Raw genomic sequence first — 14,123 nt, forward strand, 5'->3', positions numbered from 1 at the left:
TTATGAACACTAAAACACTCTCTCCATCGTGTAAAAGGAAAATGGCCGCCTAGAGCTAATTACATCAACTTGTGAATGCATCTGGTGTAGAGGAAATGGAACAGAACTGTTGCATGGTTTTGTAAATCACCTTCAGTACTATGTTATAATGGGGGTCTTGCAAACACCACAATCTTTCTTTTCACTGGCCTTAAGCACAATTGTATCCGTCCTGTGCTTTACATTCTTTCAATCCACCACAGCCCTGCCTTTATTTCTAAAGGGAGAACAAAGGACATTTTGAAAAAATCTACTTCAGCTGGTTTACACATCATTAGACTGTTGCCCAAAAACTGTCCTCTTCTTATTCTATAAATAATGAGAGTAAACAACACATTATAAAATACCTGTGTCGCTTGGATGCCTTTCCAACTCCATGCTGGGAAATAACTGGTTGAAATCCTGGGAAGGTCTATAATTTTTGTTTGTAATATGAAAATACCATTTACATCTGGGAGAAAAGGAGAGTGCTTTGAGCAAACAGTAACTATCTGTTGCTGAAGATCCTGACAACTTTTTTTTTTTTTTTTTTTTTGCATTAGCTCCAATTGAGTTCTTAAGTTATTCTTAAAGTTCAAATTTTTGTAGGAGATGTTTTCCATCAGGGAATATTAGGTGACTTAAGGGTTGATCTTTCCTAAATTTCCTTTCAGATTTCTTCAGTTAGGTAGATAAATTAAAAAGCCCTTCTGATGCTGACACTGTGAAGACAGTAGCTGAGGCACTGTCAATCTGGGATAATCTCTCTAGTGACTCACTCTTAAATGCTGACTTTACTTCATACCCTAGGAACTGTCACCTTCAAAGCTTCTTCTGATTTTCCTTCCAGGAACAATTCTGATCTTAAACTATAAATGTCACAAAGGAATTCCTGAATGAAAGCTGTTTTCTGTCCAAAACAAGCCCAGAGGATTACTGCTCCCAGTAGGTTTTGAAATGCCCAGTTGTGAGCTCTAAATTCCCCATCCCAACTCAATCGCTGCAGTTCATCACAGCATGACCAGTTCGTGTGGGATGGGGTTTCACAGCATGAGGAAAAATCACCTCTTCTTCTGAGGTTCAGCAGAAGCTGATGGCTGAATGCTGTTAACACAGAATAAAACTTTTTATGTTGTATAGATGTTACTTGGGCATTCTGCTGGTCCTCTACAAGAGGGAGGGAAGTGTTGTCTTTGCTCATCCATTGGAAGACTCCACTCCCCTGCAGGGACTTCTGAGCTGCTTAACAAACCCCCCAGCTGCTGCTCGAACTCCAGCCAGCCAGAAACCCAAAGGCAGCCGAGCCCCTGATAAATGACTTCGTAACCCACCGTTGCCTGCCTGCCTTGCTCCGTGTAGGGATGTGGCCGTGCGGGAATGGCACCCTCCCAGATTGCTGGCTGTTCTCTCTCTCTCTTTGGGCATCAGTAGGAACATGAGAGATATTAACTCACTTTATGCCTACTTTTGACATTGTAAAAATAGAAGCTGCATTAACATTTTTGTGAAGCTGAAGTTAAACTTGTCTTCTCTGTGCTTTTACTTTGGTTGCTGTCATGACATAATGCTTACAGTGATTCCATCTGACTAATGAACTATGAATCAGAGGGTAGTTTAGTGTTAGATCCTTTCCAATGAAGAATTGTATCAAATAACCTATTTTAGTATTTGTCTGATAGCCCTGTAGTTGTATAACCAAAGACTGATGAGGAAATAAAAGCACAAAGAATTGCTACCCACTTAAAAATTTATAGTGCTGGATTTGGACACTTAATCATTTCATTGTAGGAAAGGAGCTGCCTGGAAGCTGCATGTCATTTGTGAATTGCTCTTCTCTCCTGTCATTTCTCTTTACCATTCTTATAAATATCACTAAGTGTGAACTTTCTTTACAACAAGTAGTTTCTTCCATGCCAAGTCTGACAAGTGGGTTTCGTGTATTATTTGTTATATTTTTCAACATGTTTCAATAACTCTGGTTTGACATGTTACTGCTTTCTTAATGGTGATTTGTAATCCTATACAAATCAGCTGTGTTTTATATTGACAGTGCGAGAAGCAAAAAACCTGATTCCCATGGATCCAAATGGACTTTCAGATCCTTATGTTAAACTGAAGCTCATCCCAGATCCTAAGAATGAAAGTAAACAAAAAACAAAAACTATCCGTTCTACTCTGAATCCAGACTGGAATGAGTCATTCACATTGTAAGTTTAACATCTTTTAGTGTAGTATCTTTTTATGTATTGAATCATTTCTTTCAGTGTTACATTGAAAATTCCTCTATTTCTCTCCTTTTTAGTAAATTAAAACCTACAGACAAAGATCGACGGTTATCCGTAGAGGTCTGGGACTGGGATCGAACAACCAGAAATGATTTCATGGGATCTCTTTCATTTGGGGTGTCAGAGCTTATGAAAATGCCAGCCAGTGGATGGTAAGAGTTTCTGAAAAGAAAAAAGGAGAGAATATATCACAAAAAGTTTAAAACTCGTGTTTTTCTTCAATATAATCTACCTTTTCTAGAGCTTTTCATTGTATCTCAGGCTATAAATTCACCGAAAATGCAACTAAATCTAGGAAACAAGCTATAGATGACAGAGGAGGAGAGTAAAAGGAATGCTTTTCTTTTGTGGTGTTCATGAAAGTTCTGCTGGAGCCAGGAGCTGCTGCAAACTCAGTTCTGTGTACATAGTCTTGTGATAGGAATTTTATTTTTATCTCAAATATGATATATTCATTACAAAGTGTATCATGTTATAAATAGCTCTGCAAATCCAAAGTATATGGGAACTGATTTTATGAAATGCCTTCTACTACCTGCAAGGCTAGGGGTAGAACTCATCACATCTCAAAAAGTACATTTCATCAAAGATAATTGTTCAGGGCTATAGAAGCACTGGAAGCAAAGGTTCATCAGGGTTGATGTCTCCCATCATATCACAGGATGGGTGGGAAGAATTTCCTTGTCCATTGAACTGCCTTGGCAGATAGTTTGGGATTGAAGATCTAATTTTATGTTAAATATATTCTGTTTCTGATTTTGCTTTAGATCTTTGAAAGCAGTTCTTTACATACCTGTGACATTGATACAAAGCACACACAAACTACTAAATCAGGTTTTAAATCTAACAGGAATAAAACTGTGAAGTCACCATTTTTTTTTCTCAAATGTTCCACAGGTACAAGCTGCTGAATCAAGAAGAAGGTGAATATTATAATGTTCCAATTCCAGATGCTGATGAAGATGGAAATGCCGAGCTCCGGCAAAAGTTTGAGGTGAGGATTGAGAAGAAATGGGTGCAACTATATATTGCATACATTTTTCATTTTATTACAAACAAACAAAAAAAAAGCCTGATAAAAGATATATGTTAGAGTGCTGCTATTTCTGTTGCCTGTGACAGCAGTATGTGCCTTTGGGTTTCTCGAAGATTGGACCAAATTATTTAATTCTGTAGTGGTATCATTTTTCTGACAGTTCAGCTTCTCTGCTCTGACACTTACAAGTTGATATTTTGAAATATTTTATGTCAAGTATATGTAATAATTTCAATGTCTTTTAATACTTGAAAAATCTGCCAATTGTTATCACCGCTATCTACATTATTTGACAAATTAAATTCTCAGAAACAACAGAATTTTAATAATTAGAATCTTTCACACTAAATGCTTTTTTTTTTTTTATTAAGAAAAAATTTACAATGTTAATGACTATTTGGTGCCTCAAAATCCTTGTAAAAGGTTGTAATTTGAAATTCTGATATCTTTAACATGTGTATGGAAGTTTTTAAGGATAGGAGGTGTTGCTGGTTATGTGAGGAAAAGAAACACTGAAGAAAAGCGATACTTTCCACAGTCTTCCTGCCTTCTGTGGTGCAGATTGGAGTGGTTGGTAGTCACAAACATGGTATCACTGTGCCGTGCAGAGGAGTTGTTCTTAATGAACAGACTTAGCCAGCAACTCTGTCTCTTCTGACAACTACAGCCAATATTACAGCAAAATTCTTGCTGGCCCTTAAACCCTGCGATAGGACAGGTATGGTCTGGGGAGGGGGGTGTTTTGCTAATGTCTGTATTGGATTCAGCTCATCTGACTTGGCTACTCTTTCCAGCTGTATACACAATATTGAATATGAAATATTTCAATCTCTGCAGTATTGTTTTCCTTTTTCTGGTTGAACATTTACAACTTCAGTCTAGCTGTTTATCCAAAAAGTAATTAATGTACCTATTGTGCATAAGCAAACACTTACAGCTGTTCCTTTCAACCTGAAATGGCAATTTTTTATGTTCACCATCAGGCAGAATTCTACATTGTTATTATAAAAGATGGGTTAACCCAAGAAAGTGAGGAAAAACGGCACATGTTCAACTTTCAAGAACGAAAAAGAAAAGGTGCATCAATTTCTTCTGAACACATTTGGATCAGCTACCATACTTTTGTCTACAGCATGAACTATGATTTTTGTTATACATTTGAGAAGTATTTGAACCTCCATTCCATTTTCCTTTCTTTACAGTTGTGACCTGACTAGTGTGATTTTATTTTGCTGCACTAGGTCATTTTCTATTCAAGATCATATTTACTTTTTATCCTCCCTAGAAAGAATAGCTTCAGAAGTAATTCTTTTCACCCCTTACATGTCTCTGTGCAGTATACAGAGGCTGGAATTGGGTGGAGATGTGTATATTGGTGATACAGGTATAGAAATCTACCTGTTTTTTCTCAGGACAGAGGCAGCACGAAGACACATCACTAAAATTGTCTATTTAAAAATGTCAGTTATTATATGCAGTATGCTTGCATATTGAATTTACAGTCTCTTAGGTTTTTTTCTTAATCCTACTGTAAAGATGTTGGTTGCAGAATGTACAGTCAGGGCTTATCGGTGTCCTGCAGTGAAGTGGAGTAGAAATCCTGAGAGGTTGCATCATGTAAAGCTACTGGACTGGGTCCCAGAAACGGCAGCTTCACATAGGGTCAGCTCTGCCTCAGAAATAATTAGTCTGTCTCAAAGTCTAATTAGTTCAGCTTCAGCACCATATATTTGAGGCTTTCCCTGTTCTAGAGGTAGCCTGTTTGATGCTATTTTAGTGGTCTGAATTAATCAAGAAGAGGGAATAGGTTTTCAGTGAACAGTGTCTCCAGGAATATCATTTACAGAGTTGCATAATGAGCAGTTTTAAAACTTAGTGGTGATATATGGGAATATGAGTGGCTGAACAAAACCTGTAATTATAACTAGACCAAGGCTGGTATAATGCAGTATTGCATAGTAAAAGGATTCAGGTTCAACCTCTTACTCTTGCTCAAATTTACCACTGTTAGAAGGAACTGAGGGAAGCAGCACCCTCCCAGTAATGTTCTTACTTGGTTTCAAGGGGGATTACTGTGATATCTTATAAAAATTAACAGCACAGATGTCTGAACGGTGATATTTAGCTTATTAGCTATTCTGGTATGGCACATAAGTGGTGCTGACTCTGACCATCTTTTACGTTACTTTTCTTATCATTTATATCTTGGCTTACATAGTCACTTTATTTTAGGTACCCTATACTAAGGAACAAGGAGATAGCACTGAGAAATATGCTGCTATTTGTGATTTAATGACATCATCTAAATAAATATTTCCACTGTTCTGAAGTCAGCTTTGAAACCTTACAGGAAGAAGATTGCAGATCTTGACTGCCATTTTACTAGGGGAGTGTATTTGTCAGGAAGATTAAGAATCTAGATAGACCGAGAGGTCATACTGGGCTATCTTCTCATTTATCAGTTTATAGAACAGAGTAACTTCAGAGTGCTTGGCTAATCAAGTCTACATTTATGATGCTTGGTCTACTTTTCAATATATGACAGTGTGATTGATATCCAAGCTACATTGATTTATTTTTGAGCACAAAATTGCAACAATTTCTACAGATGTATTGCATTACTAATATCAAATACTTAAAATGAATAACAATGGTCTTCAGAGTAAAGGACTATGTACAAACATAAGCTATACAAGAATAGAGAAACTTCAGGATGATAATTACATTGCTGAATATTAAGAAAGAATAAGAATATTTTCAGATTATGAAAGATCAGAGAACCAATAGATGTGAAATTTCCAAAACCAGTTTCTGGTCTTAAAAAAAAAAAATGTCCAAGGCATTCTTAAAACTGACTTTGCTCTTTTGACTAAAGTTAAAAGTGTGCTTAGTAGAATGTCCAAGAGCACCTAGGAGCTACCTCCCATTTAAATAAATGAAAATTTTAAAAATATCTGCCTGCATCTATAGTTCAACAGACATCTTTAAGATTTGGCCTCAAGCTCTCCTTGATTTCAAACTTTTTACACAATCCTATCACATCCTTCTAGCTCCACTATAATAACCCAGACTTCTTATTTAAATGTGGCTATTAGTCACACAAATCTCACTGGTATGCTGCTTTACTTACTGGACCTTCTGGCACAGATTCTTTAAGTCATTTATTCAGTGTAAATATACCATAAAATAGTTATATGAAATTATAAGTAAGTAAATAAATAATAGATTCAAATATTCTCTTCACTTACATTTGTATTTCAACAGTAAAAACTTTATCGTGAGAAAAAGTTTCCTCATGGCCCATTCTGCCAGTTGAAAAGTTAACACCTTGACTTGTGCCCAGTAGTTACAGATCCTATCTAACAAATGGGACCAAATTTGGAAAAGGAAGAGTTAAGGAGGACGGTGGTTTCATTAATGGAATCACACAGCAACCTCACTAAAAGTATTTTTAGATTTTGTTGCGAGGAGTTTTCTTTTTATATACTATCCATGTGTTATCTATACAAAGTTGTCCAGTAGATAGAAATTGAGGTATATTATGCATAGGTGCAATGCAGTATTTTCTATACAAGTAATTTTAATCAATCTACATATTTTTGGGGTTTCACCTATCACTAAAACTTATGAATCAATTATCTGCTCATTTAGCAGTGTGATCAAATCTGTCTTCAGTGATTTATAGATGATACATCATTATTAATATTTAGAGATAAAAATATACTCCTGTAGGAAGTGGAGGCAGGATAAAATCTGTCACTGTTTTTCATTTGATTTTAACGTTTGGTTGTGAATTTTCTCTCCAGAATGACATTATTTGTGGCCATCTCAAAATGAAACTCTCTTCTCAACAGGCATATTCAGAATAATTGTAGCTGCTCCATAATTGTCCGCGCTGAGGTTGCCATGGGAACTCCCAACAGTCCCAGGTGGCTCCATGGACCCAAACTATCAAGTCTTTTAACTGCAATATCTACTATTTGTTATACACTTATTTTCCTGTTACAGTATTTTGCTAATCAGAATAAAAAGCACAATATTGACATAATGCAACCTTGTTGTATTTTTCATACCTGCTTATGATTTGAGCGGTAAAGTTTTTGCCATTTAGGGCATTGGTCTGGTTTTTTATTTGGGGAAAAGAAATGTGCGAATTGCAGAACTTCTATTTTAGGAAGTTATTTCAGTTTTGTCAGGCCCTGTTTCCTGTAATTTGCTGCTTAGTAAAACACTTAATACTTAAATATCGCCTCAGAATAATATTAATAGAATAATACTGGTTCAAAAGTAGGCTGGTTAATTATTCTGTCTGTCCCCTTCTTCCCGCATCATCACAGAAAATGTTATTAAAAATAAAGCAGCTGTTATGGTCCATATCAATGATTTTTTTTTAATTAAAAAGAGAATAGAGTAGCTATAATCCTCACGTGTGGATACATTTTCCAAGTACAAGGTATATTAAGTGATGGAAGCAATCTGAGTCACTACAGCCAGCTTCGGTAATTGAAGTGATCCAAGCAAGTTGTTACGAGAGAGTAGGTTACTGCTCATATAATCTTCATTTTAAGGCATCTGTGGGGAAGATATGTAATGGTCCTCCTGGTACATACTCTTAAGATGTCAGACATTTTCTTTTTTCTAATTATTTCCTTTAGTGCAGCTCTCTGTGGGGGGTTTCAGTAGAACAAAATCATGCCTTTGTGAGAGAGAGCTCAGAGCACTGTCTCCCCCACGAAGACCCATGTGGGACCATTCTGGTGGACCTTGGGAGGTGCTTCCTTGGGGACATACAGCCACATCTACCGCTGTGGCCACTGACTTTGTGTTGGGTTTGTGTTAGAGATTTTAGCTGAGATACCAGGTGCAAGCTGCTTTTCATGGCTGTTAGTTTTGTACCATTCCATGTAGTTAGGCAAATAGCAATAAAATAACTCCGCAATAAGATGATATTACTGTAGTAAGTACCCCTTTCTTCAAAATAATTACTAGTTGATGTTAGTAAAAGCAGGTACCAGTTTCATTTATTAGTTGATATTATGGGCCAGATCCATAAGCCCATGTGTAGTAGGAAGGCCAGGCAGGGCACCCAGGGAAAGTGGCCATACTGGTTGTATGCTGTATTTCCAGTCCTCCCCTTTCTGGGATTGATCCAGGAGCAGCTCTTATTTATTGTTGTCCAGTTGCCTCATGGGCTCTTCTTGCTGCCAAGAAGTGATGTGACCCAGCTTTGCGGTGTTTCCCAAGGACGGGAGCTGGTGGGGCCAGACACCCCGTGCTGTTGCTCTGACAGTTCCCAGATTGTCATGACATGAGTTACTTTTTCAGCTGCCTTGTGCCAGTGGAATCACTGATGAAGGCTGTGCAGAACCTAGACCTATAGTTTCCTTCTGCAGGCAAAAAGGATTGAAACATAAGGAGAGAGTGAACAGAGTTCAGAACAGGGTAAATATTGTATCTGGATATTGGAAGTGTACAGTCAGTGGTGGCATTTTGGTGACATCTCATGCTTCTAAACATAACTATTATTATGATCCTAAAGAAAATATCTTTTAAAATGCCTTACCATTTTAAATATAAGAACAGGGACAATGTGGTGCTTGGCCATCACGTTTGGTTATAAATACCCAGAACCTCTCTGGTGACTCAAGAGCTGTAGATATTTCTGCATCTGATGTGCTGCTAAATTCCTCCAGTATTCAGGGCAGCATTTTGTTTGACCAAACTTGTGTGTTAATCCTTGTGCAGACGTGAATTTATGAGCAAGTAACCTATCTCAGTCTGTGTATGTAACTGCTGCATACAAAGCTACCATTTATTTACGCCATCAGGCCTCTCTTTGTGGCAGTACAGCTGGTGTTAGACGGTATTTGAAAATGTCTGCAGATTTCAAGGCACAATTAAGGCTTTCTGATGAGTTTCCATGTTGTAGCCTAACGCTAGAGAAACCTCTTTTATTTATCCTTCCCTTTCTGAACATCAGTACATCATTTCAGTTTGCTTCACTGCAGGTACTGCATTTCTTAGATATTTAACACTCCCTTTAGTTTTAGCTTTTCTAGAGCAGTTTCTGGCTGCTTTATTAGAAAGGAGAAGGACAGTACTTTCTGCATTAATCTGGCATTTTTTCTGATATTTACAACAGGTTTAGGTCAAAAGGATATTTTCTTTCTTTCTTTCTTTCTTTCCTTTAATCAATGGCCAGGAGATCCTAGAGCAGTTTCAATTCTGAGTTGAATTCTTCTGGTCTCTGTCTGAAGTCCTGTAAGGGCTATGAAGGAGACATTTCTTTTAAGTCTTTGAAGGATGGCGATGTTTTTGCCCCAGAGCTGTTACACTGCAGTTACTGTACTCTTTTTTTTTTTTTTTTTTTTTTTTTTTGTAAATAAAGAAAAGACCCTCTCTACCATATCTGTGTCTAACCAGTACGCATTCCCATTTTGAAGCAATAACTGTAACTTCAGGCAGTTCAACAAAGGTAATGTGGAAAAGAGAAATAATGTTGCTGACACTTCAAATTGTAAAAGGAAAGGTTAAATTTTAAATTTACTTTTCAGGAAACAGACACTAAGCTACACTGAAATCATGACCAGCTGAAATATCACTGGCACATCAATCCACACTTGCTATGTATACAGAGATATAAAAAGAAGAGCTTCTTTTTTTGGCTGTGGCACTCGTTCCTATTTTTAAACTGTGCATATTTAATGATTAGAGAATAGTTTACAGCATTATAGAGATGCTGTTAGATGTCTCCATCTGTTCTATACTATAGTTTGGCATGGGGAATTCCCATATGCAGTTATCTGGAGGTTTCCCCTCCATTCACCATATCTGAAAGTAGAGAACTTGAAATTTCTTAACCAGATGACATACATCTCTGGTCTCAGTTCATATCAGCTTGTGATTTTTGTAAGGCTTTTCTCAGTCTCTGTGTTGTGATTTAAAGTGAAGATTGTACATAGAAAACCATATTGGTAGCAGAGATTTCTTTATCCCTTATATAAAGTTTAAATGCTTGTCTCAAAGCAAGGCAAAAAACCCCTTTTGTGCTGTCACCCCCCTACAGTGCTCATTAGTTGTTAAGAGCTCAGACTGTACACGTGGATACATACATTTAGCTTTATGCACTGCAGTGTTTTAATGCCATTAGGAATTTTTCATGCATGAAGCGTATGTATGTACAAGATTGAGGTTCACCTCGAAGAGCAGTTGCGTGAAGACCTGTACTTCACTGTGCTATGCCGTACTGTGCTCCTTGCTGTTAGGGTGATTTAACACCACGATTTCTTTTTCGTGATTTTTCTGTGCATAACAGATGTGTCCATTTCCGTATTCTCGCTGCTGTGTCTTTATTTGTTTATTTCTGCTACTAATTGTTGTTGCTTTGCTTTGCCAGCCCTTTACTAATGAAGCAGTGTTTCTCCCTTTCCTGTCTCTTCCAGGACTGTCATGTAACTATCTGCTTCTTCAAGGTAGTTTTCTCCTTGGTGTTCTCCTACATCTTTCTCTTCACACAACCCTCCCTACCAGTGTTTGAAGTTTATCAAATTCAGTTTCATTCTCACCATATTTTAAGGATGCACTTGTTTTTTCCCCAATTATGCTCATCTAGTGGATAAAAAAAAAATTGAAATATAAATCTTCCATAATTTGTCACAAAGTACTTGCCAGATTAGAAGTTCGCTTACAGAAAGGGGTCATCAAACCTCCGCAGATGCAGTGTGCCTTTCCTTTTGAAGGGATTAGTTGAATGAATGCCACCTTCTTATGGAAAATGGTGCATCTTTAATTTGAAAGACACTCATGGAACTTTAAATAACTTTCACTGATCAAATAATGCTCGTATTCACTGTGTATTTAAAAAGATAAATTTACATACTATAGCATGCATGTTTTATGATATAATATACTACATATATTGATATATGCTAGTTGGAGCATACTATATCATAACAGATATTGCCCATATGCACAGATGCTCTGATACCTGACCACTTCACCTGTTTACTTCCCATTTTACTTGTTTCGCTAATCACCACCTCACTGAATTATGGCCATAAAAGATACATATCAGCATTGAGAACATACATGTGTGGGGTTTTAGTTTGCATGTATCTCTAACAAATTATCTTGCTTTATTGGGTCAAAGATTACTGACACAAATCACATTTTCTGTCTCATACATTGGTTAAGTTACAATTTAAATTGAAATTTGACACTCCTGTGCTGTAAACTGTTTTAAGACTATAAGGTAATTGAAGCCATTATCATCTTCCAGTAGTATTTTTACAATTTAAGTTGACCTAGAGCAGTTTATGTGCTATAGCTCAAAGCTTAAAATACTTAATTTAAAAATTAAATTTTATTTTTGAAGAGTTGTTTATATTATTAATGCATCATTTTACCAAATTTTTTAAAAACTGGACCAGAAAAACAAAGAATAAAACCATTTGTCGTTGCCAATTATTTAATGCAGTAATCATTTGTCATGTAATCAGTGACTTATATTTAATTAACCTTGATTTTTTATCTGGTATTTTTATCTCAGAAAAGCCTGTACAGAAGAGGACTACCCTTCCTCAATCCATCACATCTCTTCTCATTTGAAAATAAAATCACATTTTGGTTTAATTGGTGAAACTTGTTTAATGCAGGGAGGTTACAAGTTTCTCTGCTTAAATGTATTTTAAACCAGAGCAAAAAACTACCCTGAAAAAATACATCTGGGATAAATACAAAGTTATGTCTAACATTGTGTTGTCACTTCATTATAAAATCCAGACCTTGAAGTACAGTGATATAAACTGACAAAAGTCCTTGGTCAATTTGTCTTTTCATCATAGGAGTGCACCTAAAAAAAGAGCTAAACAATTTCCTACAGCTGCTACTCTGTAGGCAAACTTCATGCCTAGTCCTTGTGAATTATAATCATGAATTCCAACAAAGACATTTGGCACTCTCTTCTGATGTGGAGACTCAAGAATTCCGTTTTTTTAATGGAAAAAAAAAATGCTTCCTTGTTTCTTGTCTGTCTTTTCTCTCTAAATTATTACAAATGCCTGTTCTCTGCTTGCTGCTGACAGTGACTTAGCATCACTGACCTAAGCTCAGCAGCGTCACTGCACGCTGCATTCTGCAACCTAATCTCCACTGACGTTAGCATGTCTTTGGAAATCATTTTGTAAGTAATCAGTTTATGTGGGGCTCTGGGGAGGTTATGTTCCCAAGTTTACAAGATTGGAATTGAAAGGAAACAGCAGGAGCAGATGAAGAAGGAAGGCTGTGTTCCTGAGGATAATGTAACACTTCTGAGCTAGAAAACAGTAAAATGTACAAAAATTACTGTATAATATCATAGCAAATTTGAAAGTGCTGTGAGGAAGGTCAAACAGCATAAATGCTTGGTTATGAAGTTATCAGAATCTAGGAAGGATCACGCATTTGTACTGGTTTTGTTCTGCCAGCAAAGTGTATATTTAAATAGATTATTTTCATAACAACATGCAGAAGACACCTTCATCTGTGTGTGTGTGTGTTTGTGTGTGTCAAATAATTCCATCGCATGTTAAGATTTGGATACAGGATTCCAAGGTTTTAAAATCAGTCCTGGTCTGCAACTTTTCATCTGTGTTTTGTGATCACAGGGATTTGTGCTCAGATCAGGTAGAACTGCTGTCCTTAAATATTATTTTAGAAGGCAATTTTATTTTTTGTCCATACTGAAATAAGTTTTAAGCTTAAAAATGAATTATATAATCTAGGGGGTTTTATTATTGAAAAATTGCATAATTAAAAAAATGAAGGAGCTTATATAAAAGCAGTTCTTTTTTTTGACACTTGAGAATTTGCTGTTCTAGCATCATATTTGTTGCTTGGGGCTTTTATTACCATTACCACAGGATATTTCTGCAAGAATTCTTGAATATTATTCCTAGGCAGCCTCTTTAATTACATTTCATCTAGTTAGACACTGCTCTGTTGCAGGGGATAGAGTGTTTGGTAATAAAGGCAGAAAACAAAGTAGACTCAGGTGGCCACAGAATTATTAAACAGATTAAACATGTTGACAGTGCCAAATGGGTAACTGGAAACTCTTCCCTCTAGATTTCACTGCTCACAGCCAGACATCCGTTGTCCAGGTTGATACTCCCTGAAACTCCTGTTCTTATGGTAGATATATCCCTTTTCAAATTTATTTCTTTCATAGTCATTTGACTTAATTGTTTACATTTTCTAGGGGATACGGTTACCTTAATCTTGTGCCTGGCAGATTTGGGGATTTTTCAGAAATCACATATTCAAGTACTTCATACAGTTTTAAATTCTATACAGCAACAGAAAAAAAGTTTAAAAAAATTTAATAGGAAATGTGATTATAAACACCCCAAAAGAAACATATCTGTTGAGGTGGTCTATGATATATTAAACTGTTGTATTGTCCTTTAGTATTCTCTGATTGCCTTTATCCTAAGTAAACATCCGTTTAACATAATGCTGAGCTTGAGAAAATAACTTCTCCTCAGAGTGAGAAACCACACGGGGTCAGTAAAGAACACAAAATAGCTCCCACAGCAAGCAGCTGTTTAGCAAAAGTCCTGAAAGGAAGGAAATAATGCAAATTGTTTGTAGGTATATATTTAGAAAGATACAAACCCATTAAATTAAACTACTATTTTGATAAAATTCAGTATAACATTTTTCATACAGCCCTTTATTCAAGATTTTTAATTGGAACTGATGATAATTTTTCCTCTGATCAAAATATTTAATAATTTGCAGCTGTA

General features: G+C 36.3%; 1 protein-coding gene across 2 annotated transcripts in view; it reads left to right on the forward strand.

Moving 5' to 3' along the window:
• Positions 1–14,123, forward strand: part of PRKCA (protein kinase C alpha) — a 160,822-nt gene that overhangs the window by 109,738 nt on the left and 36,961 nt on the right. Inside the window, exons 6-9 of one of the 2 annotated variants that reach the window (XM_042802418.1) lie at positions 2,069–2,225; positions 2,321–2,455; positions 3,201–3,297; positions 10,782–10,811. In XM_042802418.1, coding sequence (XP_042658352.1) covers positions 2,069–2,225; positions 2,321–2,455; positions 3,201–3,297; positions 10,782–10,811 — 419 coding nt within the window. The remainder of the gene's footprint in view (positions 1–2,068; positions 2,226–2,320; positions 2,456–3,200; positions 3,298–10,781; positions 10,812–14,123) is intronic. The other variant, XM_042802419.1, reaches the window with a different exon arrangement.

The sequence above is a fragment of the Tyto alba genome, unplaced genomic scaffold (genome assembly GCF_018691265.1).
Source record: "Tyto alba isolate M040663 unplaced genomic scaffold, T.alba_DEE_v4.0 Super-Scaffold_39, whole genome shotgun sequence".
Classification (NCBI taxonomy): Eukaryota; Metazoa; Chordata; class Aves; order Strigiformes; family Tytonidae; genus Tyto; species Tyto alba.